This window comes from Anastrepha ludens, chromosome 4 (genome assembly GCF_028408465.1).
Source record: "Anastrepha ludens isolate Willacy chromosome 4, idAnaLude1.1, whole genome shotgun sequence".
NCBI lineage: Eukaryota > Metazoa > Arthropoda > Insecta > Diptera > Tephritidae > Anastrepha > Anastrepha ludens.
The window spans coordinates 2,799,559-2,827,247 of NC_071500.1; the positions used below are offsets into that span (position 1 = coordinate 2,799,559).

Genomic DNA, 27,689 nt, shown 5'->3' on the forward strand with positions numbered 1-27,689 from the left:
AATACCCTCTATAACAACAATGATTCAGCAAGTGCACAAACCATTATTCACACTTCTTTCTAATATAAATATGTTGTCATTTCACTCTCGCATGCTAAACACTCGTGCTTCCGTTTAAGCGTATAGTTATCGCATCATCCAGTGTTGTATAACATTCCATTGTACAATTACGGACTTAACAAACAGGTTAGTGCTTCTATAAACGTGCAAAATATTTAAAGCAAAATAATTTCATGTTCATATCCTACGGCAATATCAGCGATTAGTATGCTCTTCTAGTTTTAAAGAAATATAAGGCTCTCAAATTGGAAAATAGTACTACTAAAAATAATAACAACGCAACTCTTTGTTGAAAGTGGGACCCTGTAGTGTGCGAGTTGTGGCAAAATCTTTGAGTCCGCAATTTTAGTAATTACAATGGGGTTCGTGTGCGAACTTCGTTTTATTTAATAATATATTTTTGTTTGCACTGAAATCTATATGAAAAAACTTGTGAAAACCCCGCAAATTATATTTGGGGGAAAAATATTCGCCATTGGTGCTCTTGAATTGCATCGAATACGAAGGAAAGATTGTTGAGGATATTTATTGACGGTGAAGCAGACACCCGGGATGTGCCTGAAGTATCATGCAAAAAGTGCATACTACCTGTAACGCCTTTTGCTCCATTCGTCGGCAATTATAATTGTTCTTAAGTGGGAGATATATGTATGTGCACTTGTGAATGCAAAAATTTGCACTTCAAGGTTCTCATTCCACCAACGATATCGGCTTTTGGAAACTGCATTATTCACTCTAACTGCACGTCGAAGGTAATTAGACGATTCCATTTCTATGTATCGAAATATGCGTGCTCCTTATAAATTAAAAATAAGTTTCCATACGGCGCCAAATTGTTTGTGGCCCACAAAACAACACGGCTACGTTCCACATGGAGGTGGAGGTGGAGGAAATGTTTTCTATCAGAAATAAATGCCGGTTCACCACAGTCATTTCATTTAAAGTGAGGAACATCATTCAGAATTATCTTGACAATAAGCCTATATAAAACTCATAAGAAAGTGTTATTAATAATTTTTGGTCACACATTTGATCCGTCCGACCCTCGCCGATATAGCACTAAAATGAGATGCAAATAGTGTGCGTTTTTCATTAGGTAGTGCATGTTCTGAATGTTAAGCAGTGAAAATGTAAACAAATCTTGAGGGTTATAAAGCCGATATATAAATTGAAATCATTGAATCATTTTCTATAATATTTTGTGCGTTCTAAACTGCGATGTATGCATATATTATATCCTTAAAAAGATAAAAAAGTATTACAAGATGATCGAATGGAAATGTTCACTAATAAATGTGTTGTAATCTAAATAGGTATGCGGATAATTTACGATTTTCGTCATTTTCGATTCCATTAAAAACATGTGGAAAATGAAATGGTACTATTTTTAAAGATTGAATTGAAGGGTGCGGGCATGGGCAGAGAGCGGTGAAGGGCATGAGACCGATTGCATGTTGTCGCAAATGTTTCATAAAACTATAAATAAATCTATATAGTTTGGAGGACGGATATTACGTATGTATCAGGAATACATGTGTGTATATACATATACATGTGTGAGTAGTTATAATAAATTGTTTAATTTGTTGATATCTTTGTAAATTCGGCAGTTCATAAAAATTTACATTTTTTGAATTCTTGCTCATATTCTTGCTCTAGTTGACTGTTGCCCAATTCAACTATGGAGTGATAAGAAATATTTGGGAACGAATTACAACCAATTACGCATATAATACCGAATGTTATTTATAGAAAGTGATAAGATTTACTACATGAATCAATGTGTCAAGTTGTGATTTATATTTAGTAGGTAGTTCATATCGATTCAAGAAAAAAGTTAGCACATGCACTTAGGCAAAGCTTGTCAAAGTTGTTTTCGATTTAGAAATATATCATTAATTTAGTAGGTACCAAAAACATCATCTTTTTGTGTGGATACACATAAATATGCTTACTTATTAAAAATTTTGTTTCATTTATCGTAATGAGAATCTTACCGGTTCAGTTTTACAGTTTTATCATGTGACTATCTTCAGCAGCACATTTGTAAGTTTCCACGTGCCGATTCAAATTGCTATCATTTAACTTGCGAAGTTATCACGTTTGAACTCAGTGCTATCTTGTATTTAAAAGCTTAAAATTATATGAGTTATGAATCAGTTTCCAAGCAGCTGGTTATTAGTTGTGTTTTGTTCACATTCTCTCAAAGTACAAATTTAAATAATATGATAAAGTGAAGGCATTTTGATTGTAAGAATGCCATTACATTTCTGGATTACATATTTGAAATGCAGCGGCATAGAGGTTTGTTTCAATAATAATTAAAAATTTCAGATAGCAACAGCCAACACTTCTATTTATAAACTATGCATTTTTATTTGTTGAGTTGAAAGTCCACTTCTTTTGAATCATTTTTTCTCTAATAATACACCTGAATGACGACTTTAATGTATGCCTCGGATCGCTGTCTTGTTCCATTTAACTGACAATTTCAAAGGTTGTTTTTGTTTAATTCATATTTTAAAAATGAATTTATAAAACATATTTTGGAGGTTTGGCTATTAGCCAATTTGTTTCTGAAGAGTCTTTATACTTCGTGCTGCAGGTAGACTTTCGTAAATGTATCAGTTAATTTTTCAGGTCTATCATTTGCAAAACCATTTCCTATATTTTACAACGTGTTTTAGTTGTCTGAGAAACATTTCAAAATAAAATTCAGGTGCTTCGGAACCCTTGCCCACATTTTTAGTTACATCAGTTAACATAATTACATATATCCTTTTAAGCCGTTACCTCCACCTGACGTTTTGCAGGGATATTTTTTATTTGATATAGTTTTATTGAACCCATCATATCAAAAACCGATGAAAATGTTGAGAAAGTGAAGAAAATTGTTCTGGAGAATCTTCGAATCACATTTAAAAACGTTGCTGAGAATGTCGGCATATCTGGTTGGCTCATGCCATGCAATCTTTTCGGACATTTTTGCGCATGAAGCGGGTAGCAGCGAAGTTCGTTCCGAAATTGCTGAATTTTTACCAAAAAATAACGTCTCATGAGCATCGCTCATGAATTGTTGAATGACATCAATGATAATCCAGATTTGCTTAAAAGGAACATAACTGGTGACGAATCATGGGTATATGGTTATGACATCGAAACTTAAGCCTAATCGTCACAACGGAAGAGTTCAGGAGAGCCAAGGCCAAAAAAAGCTCACAGAGTTCGATCAAATTTCAAGGTTTTACTCCTGTTGGTCGCTACTTTCCGTACAAATTTTACCACCGTAGTCTGTTTATGAATCTTATTCATTGCAACATTTGAATTATCCTTTGTTAGAACCTCAAGTAAACGTAGTAATACCCAAACCAGGAAATTTCAGGCTTTTGTGGTAATTTTTAATACGAAATTAGCTAAAAGATAAATAGAGATTTTTATATAAATACTTGTAGAGCAAAAATTTAAAAAATGTTCCTATTGATAACTTGTGGTATGAAATTTTATAATATAAACACTTTATTGATGAGTTTGAATTCCATTAATTCTACCTCTCTCAAATGCAGATACCGAGACAATTGGTAAACCTCGTCCGTGAATTGCTTTACAAAGGCCTCGAATGACCTTTAATTTTCCAACTCGCCAGTTTAGACTTCAAATCCGCTGAAGTAAAAAATTTTCAATCAAATCCCAATTCTGATATATTTATTTAAAAATCGGTTCTTGGAAAGTGTGAAAGTACTTTGTTTAACAAGCAATCTATTAGCTATTCAGGAGCTGAAGGCGAAGAAGTTATTAGTGAAATGGAGTTAGAACCGTCATCGAGATTTTGGAAAACTGGGAATGGGAATGTTTGAGAATGGAAATAAAGGGAATGTGTGCTCTTTTGAATAATTCAATAATATACCGAAAAACCGAAAAAATTGGTTTTTGCTAGTTTTTTTGTATATGCATAAATGCACAAAAAACAGATTTATTTCGAATAAGTATATAATTTAGAGATATTCTCCGATAATGGACAAGAAAGTAGGGAGAGCTCATAGAATACTCCTATAAGTGGACTAGTCAAACGCGAATATTTTATTACACTTCGTCCTTCTACTTTGTATTTTTTCACTGACTCAAATTATAAAAATGCAAGTTGGCTAGGTTCATATTGCAAACATATCGCACACCGTGCAAAATAACAAAGCCACAATAAAAATGCTTAGCCACAAACTGTAATGGCGAAGCAAAGCCTCGATGTCAATCGCAATGCTGCTTCAAATTTCAGTAGAGTTTAAAACAACATAAAAATATATATATGTATGTATATATGTATGTACAAGCATGCACGCTTATGCTGGCCCTTGGGTCAATAGCTTTTTCGAGCGATTTTGGTGGAAGTCAAATTAATGTGCTTAGGTTGAAATGGAAGAGCACTGCTTTAATTACACAATTTTTTGTTACATATGTATGCATGTACATATCTATACGTTAGCATTATTGCACATAAAGTTGGATGTGTATGTGTTTGGCTTGTTTGCCCAAAGGCAAGTTAAATTTTAAATGCGGTTTATTGTACTTGGATACAGTTGACTGATCAGCTTTCAATAATATACGGCGTATATATTCTGTACGTCCATACGTATGTACAAATGTACATATATTATTTGCAAATGTATTAGTGGAAGAGTGTGCCTACCCAGCAAACATTTAAAGTGTTTCCTATTCTCGGAAGAATTTCGCCTCATATGTCGACATAACGAATGAGAATAGGAAAGACAAATTCAACACTCCTACTTTGACAATATGTAAAATAATATAATATGTATATAATATATACATAGAGTATAACAGTTAGAGAAAAGAAAATGAAAACTTTACAGCTTTGGCGCAGGGCGGAATGAATGCGACATTATTGCGAGAGAAAAAAACACCATTTGTATTTATATATATTCGATAATGATGTGACGATTTTCATTATGGACGACTCAATCAGTATACAGAATAAAAGCTTTCTCAATAAGAAACATAATTTGTTCTTAGTTTGGAAAAATTGTTAATTCTTATACTATTAAACTGCACGAATGCACATTCTTCATATGTGGTACTGTGTCGACCCACTAATCTTTAAAAGCGGTCTAAAATATTTTCTTTTAGGCGAACGAAGAAAGGCATTTTATAAACTGTAAATTCCCTTGAATAGCTTTAAGGGAACATATACCTGTAAACGGCCATATTTTCTCTGATTTTCATGAAAATTATTTAAAATGAAGAAGTCAATATATTTTTTTCAAAATTGGCATACAGTTTATTTATACATTAAAATAATATAAACTTTTTTTATTTTAATCATTTAGCGAGGCTTCTCAATCGGGGGGCATTGTAGCATCGACGTCAGTGACCTGAATACAAAAACCAAACATTTTTTTGTTTATTAATGTCATAATTTCTATATGAATTAAACAGACTTGAAAAAAAAAATTCGCGGAATAAAATGCCTCAAAAAAAATGAATTTTGGGGCGAACTTTCCTACTATTTTAAAATTTCAGAGAGATCGGTCAATAACTTTTCGAGTTATCGTGTACGCCAATTCGAAAAATATAGTTTTGAGAAAAACGCGTCTAAAGTTTGAATACAACGTAACTATACCTCTCCCAGCGCTCGAACGCAAAGAATAGAGTCGCCACGGTTGACGATCTATAATATAATATAAGAAATACTTAAATTTACGTTCTAACAATTTTTTGACATATTCTTAAAGGATTATATTAACATTTTATGAAAAAAAATATATTTTTTGTTTTTCGAAATTTTACAGGTATCTGTCCCCTTTAAAGCAATTTTCCTCTGCACGCCATCAATATTCGTGACTAAAACAATTTCGTCAGACAGTATCAATCACCATGTAAAATTGAATTGCAAATAAGTAGGCAATAGTAGGAAAAGACAGTAGAAAAAATGGCGAGATAGATTATATAATATATTATATAACCAATTATTTTGTTTGTGTAGTTCGTATAGGTTTTTTTTGCTTTTCTGTTTAACTAATTTTGTTATTTTTTATTAACGATTCTTGTTAATTTTTTAGAAGCGTGCTACAGTTGGACCTAATATATGTATGTAAAAGGATAATAATAAGCAATTTCCATTTGATAATCTAACTTGTATTACGAAAGCATTTTACAATATAATCGAGATAACCAAAGAGCGCTCTGCTTTAATTTTTTCCATTTTTCCATCTCGAATTTGCAAACTCCTTAGCTCTCCATTAATATCCCGTACTGCAGCAGGGTATGTATAAGTAGTACACATTCTTCAAGTCGGTTTCTGCGTGCTGGTCTTCCACAAATGTGTATCCAAAAATTTATGTTGTTTTTTACAGTTTTTGCTCATACTTATACAATTTATTATTAAACGAAAAAACTTAATCGAAGAAATTGCACAATTTAAATAAGTTTTCTGATTTATTCAATTCATTAATTTAAAACTATTTTTTCAGCCTTTTAACAATAGCACAAAAAAAAAAAATTGAATGTAGAAGTGCATACCTTACTTGAAATTTTATCGGTCCTTTGAATATGTGCTGCTGGGTAGTGGTAAATACGTTCATCTGTACTGAGTATGCATTTTGATGTTCAGCTTGTCGCTAAAAAGATGTTATATTTTATTTTAATTTCATTCAATTACGTGAATTGAATTTTTAATGAATTTGATTACATCAAAGGTATAGTCAGTTGCACTTGACCAACTAAGCAAATACTCGCAAAGAAATTTTTTTGTATTGGCTTATTAATTGATAGCCACAGCTCGTGTTGATTCTCTATGTTGAGTGAACTTTCAATTGAATGTTATTTCTCTTCTTACATACGCGTACAACTGATTCCTTTCAGAGTCAATAAACTAGTTTAAAAATCAATGAATTACATATGTGCATATGTACATATGTATTTATAATCAATATTCCTTGATCAATTTGTTTTAATTGCTACAGCAGACGGCTGGCTATTTATTTTTCGTTTCCTTTCCACGCTTAATAACTGCTGAACGCCAACCAGATCAGCTCGGTTAAACCATTTTTCATTATTTATTTGTGTAACGAAAAATATTTAACAATTTGTTTTCCTGCAAATTAGACCTTGACCTTGGCTTATGCGGGTGGACCGACCTTAAACAGCTTTGAAGTTCACACAAATATATGTATGTACAGTAAGGAACCATTAGTTGCAATTTCTTCTCTTTCTTCCCTGTATTTAACTGCAAATGTATTGGCATAACGAGTTTCCTTAACAAGGTGTGTTGTGCGGCAGTTTTATTTATTATGTCGATAATGTCTACCGAAGTTTTGCCAACTTTGTTCATGAAAACGGTTCAGCCTTTGCTGCAGTATTTGGTGTTTTCTATTGAAATACTGAGTTGGTGTTGATTATGGAGTGGATTTTTAAGGTTACGCTCTTACTGTATATTTCCGTTAATCATGTGCATACTAATATATGTGTGTGTGTACAAATTGAACACAATTACGCATTTCAATTCGCACGCCCACAGCCCGCTTGCTTATTTAGTAGTTTTATGAAGTTTTTGACGAATGTTTTGCAAGTTTTATCAATACATTACATGCCAATTGCCTAGCTATACTAACATATATACATACTTCTACATATATCGGCAAGCGAATGCCAGTCAACAGCTTAAAGGGAATCTAATGAAAAATGCCAGCAAATTGAACCATATAAGCAAATAAAACAAGCCACTGCACAAAATGAGTAAAGTAGGTGGTTTTGGCGCTATGTAAAAACTGCTGACTAAAATATTAGTGGATTTTTGTGGTTCGGCGCATTCGGCATGGGCGCCATACTCCAGTTGTGCAGTGTTCGGTGCCGAGTAAATAATAAGCGTACGCATGTGTCGAACAAGCCAAGCGTTCATTTGCACTTAGTTTGTTTTGGTTTCTGTAAGGTGTGCCTCAAAAAAAGTTATTGACATTAGCTGGTGATATAAATATTTATTTGCCCACTATGCATTATGAAATGTGAAATATATTCTACTATGTACATATATGCTATAAATATTTGTTGTCCCACGTTAAAACCGCATATTTTGAATTATTGCCAATTTGTTTGCTGCCGGAGCTTTGCTGTTTAGTCACGCAAAATAACTGCGATGCAAAATAGATTGAAATTGCAATCTACTACCTAAATGTGGGAGTTCTGTGTCATTATCTTACGCTGTGATGATGTGACGTGGATTAGCCACAAAAACCTTTTGCGTCTTTTGATAAGGTCAAGTACAGTTCTTTAACTGAAAGTTGACATTTGACGTGACATTCGGAATTTGAGCAGGTAAAGGACCAATGCCACGATCCGGAAGATTATCGAATATTCTATTACATAGATAATCTCGAGACTGTCTTACATACTTAGTGGTCAGTTCATTTAGTCATGAGTTCTGTTACAAGTTGAGTCCGTTATAGATATGAAATTATAATACATTTTTTAATGAAGATAGTTTCATTTAATCGTGTTATTATTTAAAAAAAAATGAATTTCCATTCGAAATGGTCACCATAATCTGTACGCTTTTTATAAAAATTGGTTCGAATTTTTCAAGTAAACTCTTGTTAAAAAGCAATTATTTTTTTTGTCAAAATAGGTGGTCTTAACCATCACCAAGTGCGTATGCGAAAACTCCTTCCCAAAGAGAGTGAAAAGTAAAATAATAACGAACGGAAAATTTACCATCACTTGCGAAAACTGGTAGAAGAACAAATATCGGCAGAGTTTGTTTACAAATTTTTGTGTTGTCCAAAATTGTGTTACCATAAATAGGCTTTATACGCCCACGTGTTTTGTTTTGTTAAATTTTCCATTTAATCGTTCTATTATCTATCGACTATAAATTGCAAATTGCTAACCTGCGCAAGTCAGACAGCACGCAGAAGCGCACAAAAGTCAAGATTTCACAAAATTTAACGGTTGCTTTCAGATCACGACATACAGAATACAAAGGTGACGCCCTTCTCGTACCGCTATTGCGTTATCAGTGAAATTAATATAATCGCTGTGTACGTGATATCACACCAGTGCAATGTATTGATGTGTTGTCTGTGTAAATCTTCTTGCATTCTCGTTCGTTCATTTTTGCATTTCTCTCACGCAACTGCACTGATAGGTCGTCAAGCCTCTCTAGTAGTCGCAATCTATCATTCTTGCTTTCGATCCTATGTTTTCTTATTGGATAATTTTTGCTGACGTCTATTTTGAGTCGAAGTCAAGTATTATCTGAATTTTTGAGTAATGGATAATTTTTAGTGCTATCGAACGCCTACTTGTAAAATTTAGGAGTAACTATTACCAATGTTTTTGCTCTCGAACGCAATAAATATGTAGTGTCTAGTTTATATTATTTACGGTTTTTCGTTTTGTTTTTTTATACAATTTAAGTAATTACCATTGTTTGTTTGTCCAACTACTAGCGTCGATTAACCCAATCATCTGTGTTGTATATATTTCGTGTGGTCAGCCGGAGTGAAATTTCCCGCCATTGAGTTGTTTATAGGAAATGATTTTTAACAAAAGCGGATTGCTAATAAAATTTTATTTCCGCATCTCAGTCAGTATCGATCTAGATCGATGCTCCATATGATTGTGTATTTAATGTACCTAATACATAACAATCGGTTGCGATTAAGAATTTTCCGATTAATCTATAAATATGTATGTATGTGTATATATTAGGACTTTACTATTCGGTTAGTCGAATACTCGAATTATTCGAAGACCATATTATATATGTATATATAATACACAATTTATTGGGTGTTCCTATTTGTTAACGGCCCACCACGTATGTGGCGCATCATCTGCTTATAGTCTTAGAACTTCTTAAAAACACCCAGACTCAACATCTAAACTTTACTTCAAAGATGTTTAATTACTTAAATTTGTCACAAATGATGAACCTCAAAAAATAGGTCGAAAGTACAATAAAATTTTTAAAAATATTCTGGTAGCACGCAAACTTTTGGGTAAATATGTGTATCCTGATAAGGACATAATAAAATTTGCCCCAACCTGATACACGTGTTGCTCGCCGCCTCAGATAAAAAACATTATTGAGATAGGATAAAACGACGCACACTTTTTATATCCTTAACACTAAATTCCCGTCCATCTCTCTGATGTTACAAGCTGTAGTGGATACCATACTTCTCACGTCATCCCGCCCGCGTAGGACTGACGTTGCTGTATGTATTTAAACCCGCAAAGGAGCATCAGCAAACATAGTGGCAAACGCATATTGCGGATAACTATTTTCGTAGGGAGCATACTCTGAAAAAAAATATGATTTTATTTTTAATCTTCCATTTAAATAACTGGTGCTACCTGATTTCTAAAACTAATTTTTTTATGGGTGAATAATATACTTGAGCTGTTTAGTGGGTCACTTACGAATCCAACACTGTAAATTTAATAGATGATATCTCAGAGACAAATTTCAAATTTTTTACGTATCAGGTTTAGGTTTTATAGGTTTAGAAGGTACTTTTAGATATTATTACGAAAAAAATCAATATCCGTTCAGTTGTGTGAACTCAGCATGCAGCGTAGATAAGAGCGACGGAATTGCCATTCAGCCCAAAATGCTGTCAACACGTCTATAGAGCGCATCCCCATCGTTCCAATGAAAATATTGAAGCTGTTAAGGAGCTGCTGAAAGTCAAAATATCTGGTATCGTCGCGGAGATCAGCAGCTAACCATAATTAGGATCATCATAAAGAGAATTCTAAAGCAAGGTCTCCAAATGTTCCCATACAAAGAGTAGTTGACTCGAAGATTATAGGAAACAGTAGAGTCGCGTCGCTCGCTTGATTGATAATCCATCGAAGTTAACCCGTTTGGCAATGGAAAAAAGGCGCTGCTATAGGGCACCAACAAAGAATTGTATAGTCACTGTTTGTTCGGCAGCAATATATTCAGTATATAGTATATATATACATATATCGTAAAAAACGTTCAATACTGCCTTCAGTCGCGACTTGAAAACCTTCGTTGCCACAACAGACAGAAAATATATAATAGGCTACTATATTTCCCAGCTTTCAGGGTAGAAACACCCTTTGACAATGCGCCCCATGTAATTTAATTAATTCAATTTCAGCTGTTAACGAACAGCTGAATCTCGAATGTAAGATTTATTGGAAATCACTTCGATGTTGAAAACTACATCAATAGAATATTGGTTTAGCTCTTTAATCTTTAATGCTTATTGAATGAAGAGTCTGTTTAGGGCAAACATCATACAAATGTTCTGAAGTATGAATTGTAGAAGTGTAAGTGCACAGACTATTTGTAGTTGGGTTGTGTAGGTTTCGTATTAATTGTTTTAAATAAGGAAATCAGTTCAGAATAAGTGGTCACAGTTGTCGGTTCATTTATGGTCGAGAAAATTGCCAAGTGGGATGTGATTACTCGCCTTATTCGACATGTATTTGTGATACTGACAAGCGCGTTTGCTAAATCTTATAAAAACTCTATTTTTTTTGAGTTATTTTACACAAAACGAAATTATGATTTTGTTCTGATTTTCTGATTGCAGGTAACAAGTGGGCATGCGCGTCGAAAAGCAACACATTCGGATTTAAGTTCAAACAAAATCAAATAATAATATATAAGTATATATTAAAAAGTGTGTGTGTGTGCAACAATAAAAAAAGCGTTGATAGATCTGTGCTGTGCACAGACGCTTAATCTGTTCGAATTGGAGAGTTCAGTGAAATAGTGTGGCGTCCTACATCAAGTATAGTTAAGGATAAGCATAGCGATGGCTCGCCACATAATGGCAGTTTGCGTAGTGTGTCTACTCTGCGCCGACCGAATTCCTTGTCAGGAGCATGTTGCAAACGACTACATAGCAAAAAGTGTAGACGATCCGCAACCGCATATCCAATACCAGCAGTTAAATTCCAGAGTCTACGAGCGGCGCGACACGTTACGTTATGGTGATCAGTCTATTGCTAGAGATGGAATTGATATTGCAACAGCCCGGAAATTTACTGCGAACAACGTCCACAATAAACCACATCGACGAAAACGTCATGCAGGCCATTCTCACGATCCCGCGCCTCTTTTGCATCAGCCAGAAATTACGGCGGAGTTCCTGCAGCATATATTTGATGAGTATGGGCAAGAAGCCGATGGCGCTTTGACGGTCGGCGAGTTCCAGCGAATTCTTAAAAAGCTCGGTCTGAATCAGTTGATTGAAGACCCCGTCGATCAGGATACAGTGGAGGATAAGGAAAAAGCGCCCAGCAATGAAACTGTAAGTATAATAAATTATTTTTAGTGAGCTTTGCTGCGACTCATTCCCATCTCCTTCTGTAGTGTGTGAACGATGCAGCACTGGTTCGTCATGTGCAATCACACAAACCCTCCGAACAAGGCCACCACCACGAAGAGAGCATGGTGGATTGCAGTTTCAACACAAGTGATATTAAAGCTGTTGACTGTCTGCGCGCGCAACTACAACAATCCAAAAGCAATGCAGAACACCAATATGGTGCCAATTACACAGTAAGCAAGCAGGATATGCTGCATCTGTGTCCAGTATTGCTTTACCAAATTGTGTCACCACTGGCGAGCGAGCGTATGGGATGTATAAATTCGTCGCTGTTGGCCCAGCTCGAGGGAGTGGAAACAAGTATAATCGAAGAGAAAAAAGAGGATATCATGCACGGTAAGTGCAAGTCTTTGCATGCAAAGAAGCATTTTAGAGTTAGCGGATAGTTTTGAGAAAGCTCTTTTAGGTAACTATAAACCGTGATATGAACCGATTATTTTGAGGTAGCCCAATTTAGTTCGTGCTAGTTTCTTTGTTTTCAAATATTAATTGTGAATGGCTTATAAATAAAATGTGCGCTCTAAACTATAAATAAATTATGTGATCTCTTAATTGTTTTAAGCCACTTAACCACTTTCAATAATAAAAAAAAAAAAAAAAAAAATTAAATTGCTGAGGTATAAAAAGTATTTCTAAAAATTGTTGTGAATTTATAAAGCGCATAGTAAGTGGCATGAATTCATTTTTTTCCATTCATTGAATTTTAAACTGCCCCTTTACACAGACTCACAGATCTAGAGAAATGATTCGACTATTCAAATTTCAGTGTGGATTTACGCATTTATTTCCGTTTTCGCCTGTGGCATTTTGGGTCTGGTTGGCGTGGCTATCATACCGTTTATGGATTCGAGGTATTATAAATATATTATTCAATATTTGGTAGCACTGGCTGTTGGAACTATGACCGGCGACGCGTTGTTGCATTTACTACCACATGTGAGTAGAAATACCGAAGTTTTGGTATATCGCGATTCTGATTTAAATGTCATTCTTATTTTCACAGGCTCTAGCTGGGCAGAGCGAGAAGAATATGATACTTAAAGGCCTTGGGTGCATGTGTGGCATTGTTTTTTTCTACATGACCGAGCATGGCCTTACGATGATTTCGGAGTGGCGCAAACGCATAGCCAAGAACGATACGACACAACAGTCACGCGCAAAGGTTGTGCGTGATCCTGATTCTTCGGTCAATAATTCAGTTGCTGGCGATAAAGTTTGTAAATCCAAATACAGCTCCTATCCTTATTGCTATGATGAAATCGCGATGGACACGAAAAACGATATGCATTTGCCTGGCTCAAAATTGAACAATATTTCTGATTTGTCTAACGACTTAATGGGAGTTAGCAATAACGCGGAACGCAAGCGCAACGGGAAAGCCGACACAGAGGGAAACGAAGCTGTGGCGCAGTCTCTAATACCTGTGTGCCATCATAATCATCAAGATCGTCATCAGCAGCAACACCACATTCATCTTCCTGATAGCAACACAATATCCACGGATTTGGATGGGCATTCCGTAGGGGGAGGTGATGGGCATAGTCACGCTTTGACTTACAATCCCACGGTGGCGACCAATGGCAATGCTAAGGAGCGTTTTTTCGCCAGCGATTCATTTCCAACCGTTATATTGCGTGAGCATGAATCATCGCATCATGGACACAGCCATAAGCACGGGCATGTGCATTCGCCTCCGGAATCGCTGAGCGCCGTTGTCTGGATGATCATCATGGGGGATGGCTTACACAACTTTACTGATGGCATGGCAATAGGTGCGTCCTAGTTGAAGTATAGCACTGAATTTAAAATCAAACTTGCTTCCGAGAACGAAGGAAATTTTTCAATATTTAAATATCTATTATGCAAATAATATCACAAAACAAATGCTGTAGTTAATTTCAAGGGGCTTGGCCCCATTTTAATTACATCTGATATTTTTTATTTTTTTTATATAAATCTGCACTGCCTTTGCAGTTGCATACCTTTTCCACTACAAACGTAAACCTGAATGTAGATTTAAATTTCAGTGCTACACTTTGTCGGTGTTACTACAAACTGCGACAACAGAGTATGCAAATGCATATGCATGTTTTCCTGGATGTAGAGTTGATTTTTGTCAGGTGTTACACAGCTTAATATGGGCACATACATATTCATATATGTATATATATAAATACCTCTGTATATTCAAAGCGGGCATAAGATGAGAGCCCAGAAAGATAGAGAAAGAAACTTCGGAGTGCACATTTAGAATTACATTTATTTTTATATTTTATTTTTTTACCAAGGTTAAGTTTAATATAGAGGCTTAGGTGTTGTTGCCATACCCTTCGTTGATATTAAACAAAAAAGTTTTGCCTTTCTGATTTTATCTTTAATTAATTTGATAAATACCATTTATTCTTTCAAACAAACCCTGGCGCATGTTCTGTTGAGAACCATATCATATATAAGTATATATATTACAATGATCTCACGACACCATGTCGCAAATGCCAGGAAAGGGGAGCCGACTGAATTGGTCTCAGAGATCTCCTACCCGGTCATCATCACCCCCTGACTGTTGTTAAAGGAGAATTGTACAACTTTTTTCTCAGGAAAGCGCAGAAGAGATGAAGCCGTTGGCCCCAGTACAATAGACCCTGGGGATTCCACTCCATTCAATTTCCAAACTCGTAGTTTAACGGTCATTGGACGATCGGCACACACGCAGAAAAGCTAGGTTTACCATTTAACCCCCATTTTAAAAGTTGTGGGGACTTTTCAGAGAAGGAGACTGTTGAGCACTTCTGGTGCTGATTTCTTCGACAGTCTGAGGCAGTGTTCCAACCTAAATCCCATCAACCTTCTCCGTTAACTGCTCCTCTCCTTCAACTGCTCTGGCTGGCGGTAGATATCTGCCTGTTGAAGGTCTCATACTGGTATCAAAACGGCGCTTTAGTGGTACTAGTGCTAGACTGGTACTTCAACCATTTCAACTACCTGCCTACATTGCTCTAATCGCAGCGAAAGAAAGTCAAACACTCATTATAGGCCTCTGTGAAATTTTTGCTCGGAATGTGCTAATATACTAAATAAAATACTAATCACTAAGAATATATTAAAAAAATTATTTATAAAATTACATTTATTTCAGGTGCTGCATTCGCAGAGAATATTGCCGGTGGCTTCTCGACATCGCTGGCGGTTTTTTGTCATGAGTTGCCACACGAACTAGGCGACTTCGCGATTCTTATAAAAGCAGGCATGTCCATCAAATCTGCGGTATATTACAACTTATTAACGAGTGTACTTAGCTTCATTGGAATGATAATTGGTATTGTTTTCGGACAATCGCCAGATGTAGCCCAATGGATGTTCGCTGTTGCTTCTGGCCTCTTTATCTATATTGCACTGGTGGACATGGTAAGTAGACCAAAGGCCAATGTGTCATTTTAAAGTGTGCCAAGTATATTTGTTTAATTCGTGTGACTTTTAACAGATGCCTGAATTGTCATCAGCTCACAAGACACCGAAGCAATTTGTGCTGCAAATTTTCGGCATGTGCACCGGTGTATCCATAATGCTGCTAATTGCATTGTATGAAGAAGATCTGTTAAGCCTGTTTACTTCATAGTCAACCACTTCTGCCCAACATGAACATTAATAGTGTATAATAGATGGCCGAATGATCTTAAAGCAGACAAAAACTCACATGCCATACACACACAAACGCACATTGAATGCGACAAGCTTACAACTTCCACCACTTACATGTTTAAACTACTCGCATGCAAATACTGTATGACATATTGATGTTTACGTCTAAGTATCTGGAAAGCTGTGGCATACTCTAACTGTAATTTCATTGGATTTGTATTGGGAATTTTCGGAATTATGCCGACAAGTTAGGATTTATTGGAATGTTTTTCGTAATAAGGTCGTAATTTTTCGGCTTTGCATCAAAAAGGATGCCATTTTTTATGAATAATTTATAGCGATTATGTCATAAAAGCAAGTGAATAACTTTAGTCTTAAGCGAATGAGAAAGTAGTTGATTGAAATCAATTAAATTGTAAACTGCGGAATTTAACATTTTTCCGCGCTTTTGCTAGGGTACTGCATTTTTTATGCAAGATTATATCATTGTATATATATGTATAATTGTAGGTGCGCAACAAAACCAAAAATGTATTTTGGTTTATAAGTGGAAGAAGAATACAATGCCTATAAAAAATGTAGTCAAGCAATTGAAGCAAAGTTTTTTACTCTGTTAAGTTGCGGAATAAAATTCACTAGCAATTATATTTTGTATACTATTTTATACACCTACAAAACAATATACTAAACAATGTAAAAAGGTCTTGCAGCCCTTGCAAAATATGTTATTTCAAGCACGTAATTATATCCATAAACATAAATAGTAACTGAACAAAAACACTGTTATAACACTCACGGTATATTATGTAACACTCAATTATACGCACTGTGTCGTAGTTTAATTCGAAGAGTATTAAGAATGTTTTTCAAAAACCTATGATTGAAAATGCCCTTCTGGCGCGATCCGGGAGCGTGTAGTGTCAATTGCATTTTTACAAAAATTAAATTCACCACCATTTAGCAAAAATGTTCACGATTATAAATATTTTTCAATTTAGTTATTTTTATAACTTCATGCACTTTTCACATCTCACACCTCATTATTTACTGTAGGTAGTATCGTATTTTTTTAAATTAATTCTGTACTTAGCTTGGCTCTCAGTTCACTGCTGATTAAGTATTCGTAATAGTTTTAGTTAAGTTCGATTTGAAATCAATAGTTAAAACATTGATGTGTATTTCATAATTTACATGTATTATATATTGAAAGAACTTAAACGTATGTATTTGTATACAATCAAGCAATTTGGCAGCTCACTTAAGCATAAAATATGAAATAAAAAATAGTTAAGCTTTCCTAATTTACCAATATTTGTAGTTTTATTTGCTTATCAGAATCTTTACAATGCATACATAATTATTTGTGTTCAACGAAACCTACCAATATTTGAAAACATGCAAACGATATCCTATACGAGGTGTAACTGTGAAATTTAAAGAATGAAAAATAACGAATACAAATTGTGATGTTTACCTTTAAAAGCATAGATTACAAGAAAGAAAAATGCATGAAATAATTATAACTATGAAAGTATAGACTATAAAAAACGAAAAATTCATGAAACAATATTAAAATAACTATAACTCTAAGAATATTCTGGTATTAAAGAAGCAAAGCACCATAAATGGCAAAATGAATGTTTTCTACTACACCTGCAAACAGTAGACTTCCTAAGGAGTTACCTAATTAAGTTCCAAATTACGGTATACGAGTACATACTTATATGTATATGAATGAATGCACGTTTGTAAACTATTAAGAAAGTTGAATAAATTGAATTTTCTCGGCGAAATGCGATTTTTAAAAGGAATACATACTTATACGAGGGAGTCATACCGTAAATGCGCAGATGGCTCCATTACAGTGAAAACTGGTTTGACCACTTTTTATGCAAGAGAGATTTTTATAAGTATGGGGGACAATGACGGCCGCCGTAGCCGAATAAGTTTGTGCGTACGTTCGATTCTCCGTGCATGAAACACCAAAATGATAGAAAACGTTTTTTGTAATAGCAGCCGCCCCTCGGGAGGCAATGGAAACCTCTGAGTGTATTTCTACCATGAAAAAGCTTCTCATAAAAAATAACTACCTCTCTGAGTCGGCTTACAATTGTATGCCCCTCCATTAGTGGAACAACAACAAGCCGCACGCCGCTGAGGAGGAGGAGCTCAGCCAAACACCCACAAACATCAACAAAGGGGGTTTAAGCCCCAATTATATTTATATATGGAAGACAATGGAAACGTCCACTTGTGAAGAAACCCCACATGACATTCTATATCTGCACTTACCTCTCCAAATTATATATGTTTCGAAGAGGCGAGAGGTGGTCGCTCACTTTTAAGCATAACAATATCTTCTTTAACGTTGCGTAGCTTGCAATATCAAGATCTCTCGATAAGTATTTGGCTACTTGGAAAGTTCTTTTACAAGACCGATAGAGGGTTAGTTCGTGATTTATCTGTGCTGGTGGATTTCCCAGGTTTTGTAGTGGGACCGTACTTCTTGCTTTCATTTGAGAAGTTGTGGATATTTATGAGGTATTAAATTCCCGCTGGACCCAATTGAAGTCCTCAGATGTAGGGATCTCACCCGAGAAGCTAGATATAATATAATACATACACATGCCCCACAAAGTCTGCGTTCACCCTACAATAACTTTTTAGTGAATGAAACACACAACCTGATTTTATAGTTTTTATAAATTTGTATATATATACATATATGTTTATTATATGTTAAAGTTTCAACAACAAAAATGAGTTTCTAGATTCCTCACATAAGTTTTTAGATAACGGTGAATAATGGCTGTAACAAGTAAATAAAGCGACCATAAAGTCTGCGTTCAGTCTTAAAGTCTAATACAAAAACATGATATGCTATATGCAAAAATTAAATCTAATATTCAGTTGGATATCCACGTTGCTTCAGGACTTCACTCAGCCTATTTGGCATTGAACTTACAAGTTTCTCTGTTTCCTCTGCTGTTATCTTCCTCTATTCTGCCTGCATGACACTCCGCAAAACCTCTTTACTAGTAATCACTAGCTGCCGAATTCTTTTTTCCAATAGATCCCACAGATGCTCGATGGGATTAAAATCTGCGGACAGTGGCGGTGTTTTAAGCTGTTTTGGGGCGTTGTACAAGAGTCAAAGCTTAACGATCTCGTCTGTGTGATTCGGGTCGTTATCTTGTTGAAACCAAAATGTTCTTGATAAGTCGAGATTTTCTGGACTTTGCTTTAAATTCCGTTTTAGTATGTTCAAGAATCCCCATTTATCCATCGTCGAATCAATAAATTCTAACTGACCCACCTGACCCAACTGACCCAGCCCCAAACCATAACCCTGCCACCTCCGTGCTTAACGGTGCCAACAAAATTTTGCTTTTCAAGAGCAGTTCCAGGTTTTCCCCAAACAATTTGACGGCCTTTTATTCCGAATATACAAAATTTACTTTCGTCTGAAAATATTATTGTACTTTTTTCCAGAACTCGGGAGGCTTATTTATGTACTCATTAGCAAACTGAATACGTTTACGTCTGTTCACAAGAGAAATGAAAGGCATTCTTCGGGCGACTCTACCGTGGTATCCAGCTTGACGTAGAACTTCTCTGGCAGTTTCAGGGCAAATACTTTTTTTAAATGTTTGATTCATGTTTACAACTAATTTTGAGGATGTAATCCGGGGGTTAACTTGCCAAGTTGATTATAGAACGCTCTTCCTGGGTCGATAATTTTTTCGGACGCCCTGACCTGGGCTTAGATGTAAAAATTCCAGTTTACCGAAAATTTGTTACAACTCGCTGAATAGAGGAATACGTTCTCTCAATAGGTTTTCCAATATTTCGGAAACTTTTTCCGTCTTTCCACATTTTTATAATTATTTACCTCTCAGAAACGCTTATTTCTTTTCCCTTTCCTTTAATTATGTTCTTTAATGTAGTAATGCGCAAGCAAAAATTAATATAAACAAGGAAAAATATCTTAAAATTAACGGTATAATTAAAATAAACAGGCTGAACGCAGACTTTTTGGTGCCACATTCACATGCTGCTGAAATTATTTTCCCGTTATCTAAAAAGTGAAGTGAGAAATCTTGTTTTGTTTCCCCTTAAAAGCTGGGAATGTAGTGAATAAACAAATTGTAAAGATTTCAATTTAATCATAATATTCTATTTTGTTTTTAATAAATTTAAGAAAGCTATTCGGGTGAACGCAGACTTTGTAGGGCATGTGTATATGACCGTCACCGTAGTTGAGAACTCAAACACGGCAGCACTGGCCATAAGTACAGTACGCATCAAACCTAATTCCTTTGATAAAAAAACCGTGACCATGAACCTGCCTGAACGGTAAAGTTTCATTTTACAACACTTAGAAACTGTTGGCAGATTTGCATGTTCAGCCAACTTCAAGCGAAACAAAAAGAAAATAGTGTATGTGTCAAATAAAAATGTCAGTCACCATATCGCTGCGCTCTTACAGATTTTCCCAAATTGTGGTAATTTTGCTACTCCTAGTGGACTATCGTTACGTCCATGCGAATGTGAACAATCACTTGGCTGGCGTGCATCGCCGTTTCGAGTATAAATATTCATTCAAACCGCCATACTTGGCTCAAAAGGATGGTACTGTGCCCTTCTGGGAGTATGGAGGCAGTAAGTACACCAACAATGATGAAATGGCAACGACAACCGCTGGCGATGCGGCTAACGCGTTTGACAAGCTAGGCGACACGTCAGCTGTGGTGCAGTTTAATCGCACAAGTGCGAGTGCGATGCAGCATCTTCATGACAGAGTGGCACATGAAGTGGCTGTCAATAGCTTTCTTTCAGTGCGGGACACTTAAATGTCCAGCAACTTTAATTTGTTTAAATACGATGCCAAATTGCTACGATTTTATATACATATATTTATTACTTGTTTTGAATACATATATGATGCGTACAGACAACTTTATTCATGCAAATATTTTTCAGATGCGATAGCCAGTGCGGAAAGTGTACGAGTGGCTCCATCTTTGCGTTCACAAAAGGGTGCTATCTGGACAAAGGCTCCGACGAATTTTGACTGGTGGGAAGTGGAGATAGTCTTCCGAGTGTCTGGTCGCGGCCGTATTGGTGCCGATGGTCTGGCATTCTGGTATGCTACCCAAAAAGGAGATTATAATGGTGCTGTATTTGGCTCCTCTGATCGCTGGAATGGCTTAGGCATCTTTTTCGACTCCTTTGACAATGACAATAAACATAATAATCCATATATTATGGCTGTGGTGAACGATGGCACCAAGCAGTTTGATCACCAAAATGATGGCACCACACAACTGCTGTCTGGATGTTTGCGAGACTTCCGTAACAAGCCTTTCCCGACACGGGCGCGCATTGAATATTATAACAATGTATTGACTTTGCTTTTCCACAATGGCATGACGAACAATAATGAAGATTATGAAATGTGCTTACGAGCTGATGGTGTACAGTTACCCAAAAATGGTTATTTTGGGATTTCGGCTGCGACTGGAGGCTTGGCGGATGATCATGACGTCTTCCACTTTTTGACTTCGTCACTGCATCCGCCCGGTCAAGTTCCATCAGACCCAGTGAAAGTTCCAGAGAACTCGGAAAAGTTGGCACAGGAATACAAGGAATATCAAGAGAAGCTGGAGAAACAGAAGCAAGAGTATAAGAAGGAGCATCCGGATGAGGTACGATAACAATAGCCTGATTGGAAGTTGATTAATTTATTCGTTTGACGTTTTTTGTTTTTTTGAAACAGTAATTTTTAAGAGACTAAATATGAATTTTTTGAAATATTAGGTTAAAGACGAAGACGAATGGGAAGAATTCTTTGAGTCAGAAAATCAACGCGAATTGCGTCAAATATGGCAAGGACAAAGTCAAATTTTTGATCAATTGCGAGATCTATCACGTAAAGTAGATGAGGTAATTGGGCGCCAGGAAAACACTTTGTCGTTAGTATCAAGGAGTGCGGGGGCTGCAGTGCAACAAGTAGGTACAGGTGGAAGTGCTGGAGTACCACCTGTTGCCACAGGTACGGTAAGCGGAACTATGACACGACCTGAGGTGGATCTCGTCATGGCCAACCAAAATGCATTACTGGCGACAGCGCGCGAGCTTCGTACATTGATTGGAGAAATTCATACCCGCGCCGACACAATTATTAAGAATCAACAACGCGCGCCCACAGCTCAAGTGCAAGCAGCCGGTTATGACATCCAGTCCGTTATCGCTGAGATGCGAGATGGTATGAATCAGGTAAAACAGGGCATGGCGCATGTTGGACAAAAGTGAGTAGAGATGGATGTGTGTATTTTCGACAACCGTTTTGAAATCCTTGCGACGTTTGTTTAGGTTTGGCTCCCCACAGGCTGGTGCACAAATAGCTTGTCCAACTGGGAATTGTGTCGGAGTAACTTTGTTCCTAAGTGTGACTGTTGTGCAGCTTCTGTTGGTTTTTCTGTACAACTTTTTCAAGTGAGTTTACTTTAGAAATAGCTATAATTTGAACTCACAATTAACCACTGCCTCTCATTTCAGGAGCCGCAGTGAAGCTCAAGCGAAAAAGTTCTATTAAGCCAAATTCAAGAATAATAGGAAATTATGTGGAACACGAAAGTTGAATTTTCTCTACGTGTAAATCGTTTATAATATCTATGCCCTTTTTAATTCGATTTAATTGCTATGATATGTTTCTTTACCTTCTCTGCGTTTTTTAGCAGGATATTCGGAACAATTTGTGTACCAAGAGAACAAAAGAGTTTAAAACTAAAATACATGACAAATGGAGTAGATAAAAATTCAACATAAATACCGTAGTAAATGGGCTTTTAAAATTTGCATTAACACTGAAAATTTTCATGTTTGTTAATGTGTTTTATGTTTGGCCGATATTTAAAGATAAATGTATAGTCTTTCCCGCCCGATGCTTCCTCATTTGATGTTATTTGTAGGTGTATCTCACTTCATTCGACAATGTCGTTATTACACGACTCTTCGAGAGAGTTGGAAGGCTAGGAAAGTTTGTTAAGATTCGATTATCGTAATTTCTCTATCTATATTTTTTTTATTCTTTCTCTTGTTATCTGTTTTTAATTTTTGTCAATTCTATCAAAAATTGTGGGTAATCACTTTGATTTTACGAAAACGTGCTGAAGCTTACTTAATTTATTTCTACTTCGTAAATATTAAATAAATCATTCCAGTCTAATGGGTAATGAGAAAATAGTTTATCAAACTTTAAAATCGATGTACGTATATTAAGTCGACTATGAGCATTGAATTTTGGTTTGAATTGCGGTTTTTTTCAATGAAATTTTATAATAAAATCTGAAAACTTTGAAATTGTTTATCTAAAATTATTTATGCACGCGTGTATGTGGTGCAGTGAATAACGCCTAGTTAATATTCGTGCACACCCTACCGATTTGACTGTCGAAATCGATGATAATTGATTGAGTGGTCTCAGAATCGATAGCCCAAAGTTGGTATCTTCTTCAACATCCAATTAAAAAAAATCACTGAACAAAATCCTATTAAATTCTGATTTCGTTTAATCCCGCCCAGTCACGACAAGACAATGGTAAGTGCTGGCTCCACATGCACAGTTGATGGTAGCACAAAGGAGAAAAGTTCAATCATCATCATTTCCCTTATGTCCCATTAGAGCACAGGTCTTAATAAAGCATTTCCACCTGGTCCTGTTTTTGCCTAGCAATTTTAGTGCGTTTCATTATTTGGCACATTCGACTTCTTTTTGTAGCGATCTTCTCTACGTAGTGTGCATCTTTTCGCGGTGTGTGACCTATCCACCTCCACTTTCGTAATTTTATCAAGTTGGCCAAATTTTCCCGACTCGACCCACAGAGCGTCGAGTTTTGCTTACATGTCAGAACGCTTTACTGATAATAAGCAAAAGTTTTCCACATAAGCGAGGTCTTCCAAATGTTCCTTGAGGTTCCAGTATACGCCTCTTCTCCAGGGTTGGGCATAGTTTAGTGCACTTAGCGGTTAGCTATAAGCGGATAGTTAAAACACTGAAAAATTTTAGATTTAGGGATAATGAAACCCTCATTTTAAAAACACTAAAAAGTTAGAGGTAGTGGAAAATGCCCGCCCCTGCTGTTATCTTATCATCTACGGAATGGTGTAGGATGTCATCAATGACTTCTCATTGTGGCGAAAGTAAACATCCTTGTCGAGCGCCTGCGCCCAATTGTAATGCTGTTTGAGAAAAGCTCAATGGAACATTGTTAATTATTGCATCCTTAAATATGTAACATTAAGGAGCCTCTAACCCGATTGGAACATTTAATGTCCATTTGCAAGGTTTGTATAGATCAAATCATGGCGGCGCGAGGAATCAGGGGTTAGTTCGTAAATGCATTATTTCTTCCAATATTTTAAAATTTTGTTTGCTACTGCACACCTGACTTGCAACTGCTAAAAGAACATATTTTCTTGGCCTACCGTTAGAGGAGTTTGGCTTCATTGACCTAAGCTTTGATCTATAAGCAGCTACAACAGTAACAACAACTAAAAAACATTCCCACGGCAGTCGGTGCTACGTTACTTCAACGAACTCTATATCCGGCCAAGGATTGTAATATCAGCAGCACTCCACACAATTTATAGGGGAATGTTTTATGCTGTTATAACTTCTCAAAAACTTTTGACGCAACTGTCATACCGCATTTCCGAACAAACATACATGAAAACGGATTCATATTTCTTGAGAGTTCTTAAAAATAAATTAGGAGCCGTGGGGAAATAATTGAACCTCAGCCGACGAAATGTCAAATATGCCAAATTTTTTATATAACCATAATTTTTTTTTACTAAAACTATATTTGATTGACACGGTGCCCGCTATTAACTTCATAAATTTTAATATCCGTACATTTACACATAGTCCTTAAAATCTGCGTACACCTTTCAAATATTTTTAAATTGACAAAAACCAAGGCGCAATCATTAAAGGTGGTGGCACCAGACCAACAACAATGATTTGTACGTTTGATTGCCAAACCAAATTGGCAAAGTAGAAAACAAGGAATGAATTTCTCTTGTTTCATTCTAAGCTGACAGCCACATGGACATGGCGAAAGATTTACCGATACCACCTTTAATAGCTTCGCTTTGGTGAAAGCACAATATACATTTATAGTTGAAAACATATTTTATTTATTTACCTTTCATTACATTTTCAAGTTACAAAAGTAAAAGAAAATAACCAGATTTCTCACTTCATTCTTTACATAACGGTAAGTACAATAATTGCAGCAACATGTAAATATAGCAACCAGAAAGTCTGCATACGTCATCTAACGGTTGGCCCGGGAAACGTGTTGTTTCAACAGGCTGGGTCCAGAGGGAGCGATGTGTTAGGTGAGTGGGTTTAAGAGGGCATGTGATTAGGTGGTTAGTATTGAGCGGTGTACCTGCACATGTCGGACATATAATATAAGTATATTGAGCATATCGGGTCGATTCTGGATAGTTTGGGGTTTAGTCTGTTACAGTATCCAGACCGTAACCGAGCCAAAGGTACGCGAGTCTCACGAGGCAGCTGAAACTTTTCGTCTGCAATAGGGGATCGGGAGTTTAGGACGGTGGTGAAAGTTTCCCGGCTCAGTAGTTGTAATTGTGTTTTTTCCTGGATCTCGACGGTTTAGTTGAGAAAATGTCTCCTGACTCGCCTGGGAGGTGGCTTAGGCTCTAGCAAATGTATACAGCGGTGATTTCTACGGTAACACCCAAGTAGTAATTGCTTGCTGTGAACCTTAAACGGAAGCATGGACGCATTGAGACATCCTGTGGCCGTCCTGATAGCAGTATTTTGACAGGTCTGGAGCTTAGTTCATTGTGAATCACCCGGACCAAGCGACCAGACAGGTGCAGCATAATTCATTACCAGCCGTCCAATTTCTTTAAATATCGCCCGCAAAACTTCTTTTTCTTTGCTTTAAGTGCTACCGGCTAGCGACTTGAAGACTTTGTTGTGGTTTTAGACCTTAGTTGCAATTGCGGTTGTATGCGCTGAAAAGGAGAGCAAACTGTCGAAGGTGAGACCCAGAATTTTACAGGTGTCAAAGGTCGATATTGGTGTGTCATCGACTTTCGCGCTTAGCCGTAGCTTGACCTTCTTGGTGGTAAGGAGGTCATCTTACACTTGTATTTTATCTTGCTCGAAAATATCTCGAATGTTGACGTTCTCTAAGAAGCTCAAGAGAACACTGCTAACCTCTATTGACTCATATTTTGACTGAATCATATCAACGAGATAGCTTCAATCAAACGTCGAGATAGCTTCAATCGTACATCCAGGTGCACTGCTTTATTTGATTGCATCTCAGCAAAGCTACTTGGAACATTTTTATAATCTTGAGATAGTAAATTATTCCAACTTTTTGTAAAACTTGTGGATTAACAAAGTCGAACGAAATCGCAGCGGTCCAAGAAACAGTATTGAAGTTAAAGGACTTAACGAATTCCAATCTGTGGAGTTGGCAGAGTACCTAATAAAATTAAAGCCGTTTCTGTGAAATAAAAAAAAATATATATATGTATATATTGAAAGCACTCATAAGAATTACAAATAAACAGGAAATGCATATCATTGTAACCTTTTTATATATGGATTAAAAAATTATTACAAATAAAAAAAAAACCAGTTTGTCAAAAATAAGTTTATGAGTAAATTTTTTTAGTTAAGAAACAACAAATTTATTTTGTTCGATTTACTTTTTTAAATTTATTGAGCTACAAAATTGTATAAATGCTTCGATTTCGAAAGATTCTGAGTTTGTTGTCGTTTAAAAAGTTAAAAAGCGAATTTTATGGTGTTTGTTCTATAACGATTAGTCAACACTGTATTTGGGCTTACATCCGTATAAAATAGTGGTGAATAATTTAAGCCAACCATTGACAAAGAGCCGAGAATTCGCTAAATGGGTATAAGAATTGTTGGCCAGACAAATCATCACTTTTTTGGGCGGGACCTTTATTTGGGCTTAGCGGATATGTTAGCAAGTAAAATTGGCTTTATTGGAGCGAACACACTCTACGTTCTTTCGAAATTAGTAGTGAGGCATTTTTAACGGAGCACATTCTCTTCTTCTTTATAGAGCGAAGTTTACAGACTTTCTGCGGCCAGATCGCGACAACATAAATATTGTATATCCGATCTGTGGTTCCAAAAATAGGAGCCACATGCCATACATACGACACAATGCTTACAGTTGTGAAGGAGAAAGTTGACGAATGCATCTCATGACGAGCGTTCATCAATTGACCAACGCGTTAATGTTACTTGGCATCCCTTGATTATTTCCTATGAGACTACGTGAAGAATTTAGTCTACGCTACCCAACCATCCACTTCGGATGAGTTCGAGGCTAAAATTCGAGACGATATTGGCGGAATATCGGCGAACATATTTGACCCAATCATCTAAAATTGGAAGTACTGCCAACGAAGTTGAGGCAGTCATTTGAACGATGTGCTATTCCAAACTAGCTTCAATTTATTAAATGGAATGAAGAAAATTAAACGATAAAAATAAAGATTCAATTTTTTTTTTATTCAGTA

The 27,689-nt window shown here is 36.1% G+C and overlaps 2 protein-coding genes across 5 annotated transcripts; both read left to right on the forward strand.

Moving 5' to 3' along the window:
• The first annotated feature begins 391 nt into the window (after positions 1-391).
• On the forward strand, positions 392-17,388 carry LOC128861091 (zinc transporter foi). Of its 4 annotated transcripts, none has more exons than XM_054098978.1 (7): positions 392-812; positions 11,640-12,362; positions 12,425-12,776; positions 13,207-13,376; positions 13,444-14,212; positions 15,577-15,845; positions 15,922-17,388. In XM_054098978.1, exons 2-7 carry the CDS (start codon positions 11,865-11,867, stop codon positions 16,054-16,056), a joined length of 2,193 nt encoding a protein of 730 aa, XP_053954953.1. In that variant the 5' UTR covers positions 392-812; positions 11,640-11,864; the 3' UTR covers positions 16,057-17,388. The 4 variants fall into 4 exon arrangements, with proteins under 4 accessions (XP_053954953.1, XP_053954954.1, XP_053954955.1 ...); XM_054098979.1 differs by lacking the exon at positions 392-812 and adding an exon at positions 7,908-7,999; XM_054098980.1 differs by lacking the exon at positions 392-812 and adding an exon at positions 8,292-8,382.
• A 3,107-nt stretch (positions 17,389-20,495) lies between these two features.
• Positions 20,496-23,444, forward strand: LOC128860455 (protein ERGIC-53). The gene is made up of 5 exons (XM_054097994.1): positions 20,496-20,741; positions 21,063-21,787; positions 21,900-22,390; positions 22,455-22,577; positions 22,641-23,444. The coding sequence occupies exons 1-5, from the start codon at positions 20,522-20,524 to the stop codon at positions 22,675-22,677; spliced, it is 1,596 nt and encodes a 531-aa protein (XP_053953969.1). The 5' UTR covers positions 20,496-20,521; the 3' UTR covers positions 22,678-23,444.
• Positions 23,445-27,689: the final 4,245 nt, after the last annotated feature.

Excerpts from the sequence above, each read along its gene's own strand:
- LOC128861091 (XM_054098978.1), top strand. The coding sequence starts at position 11,865 with ATGGCTCGCCACATAATGGCAGTTTGCGTAGTGTGTCTACTCTGCGCC. Across the intron at positions 12,777-13,206 it reads AAAAGAGGATATCATGCACG|TGTGGATTTACGCATTTATT; the intron begins GTAAGTGCAAGT and ends TTCAAATTTCAG. Across the intron at positions 15,846-15,921 it reads ATATTGCACTGGTGGACATG|ATGCCTGAATTGTCATCAGC; the intron begins GTAAGTAGACCA and ends GACTTTTAACAG.
- LOC128860455 (XM_054097994.1), top strand. The coding sequence starts at position 20,522 with ATGTGTCAAATAAAAATGTCAGTCACCATATCGCTGCGCTCTTACAGA. Across the intron at positions 20,742-21,062 it reads CTTCTGGGAGTATGGAGGCA|ATGCGATAGCCAGTGCGGAA; the intron begins GTAAGTACACCA and ends AATATTTTTCAG. Across the intron at positions 22,391-22,454 it reads ATGGCGCATGTTGGACAAAA|GTTTGGCTCCCCACAGGCTG; the intron begins GTGAGTAGAGAT and ends ACGTTTGTTTAG.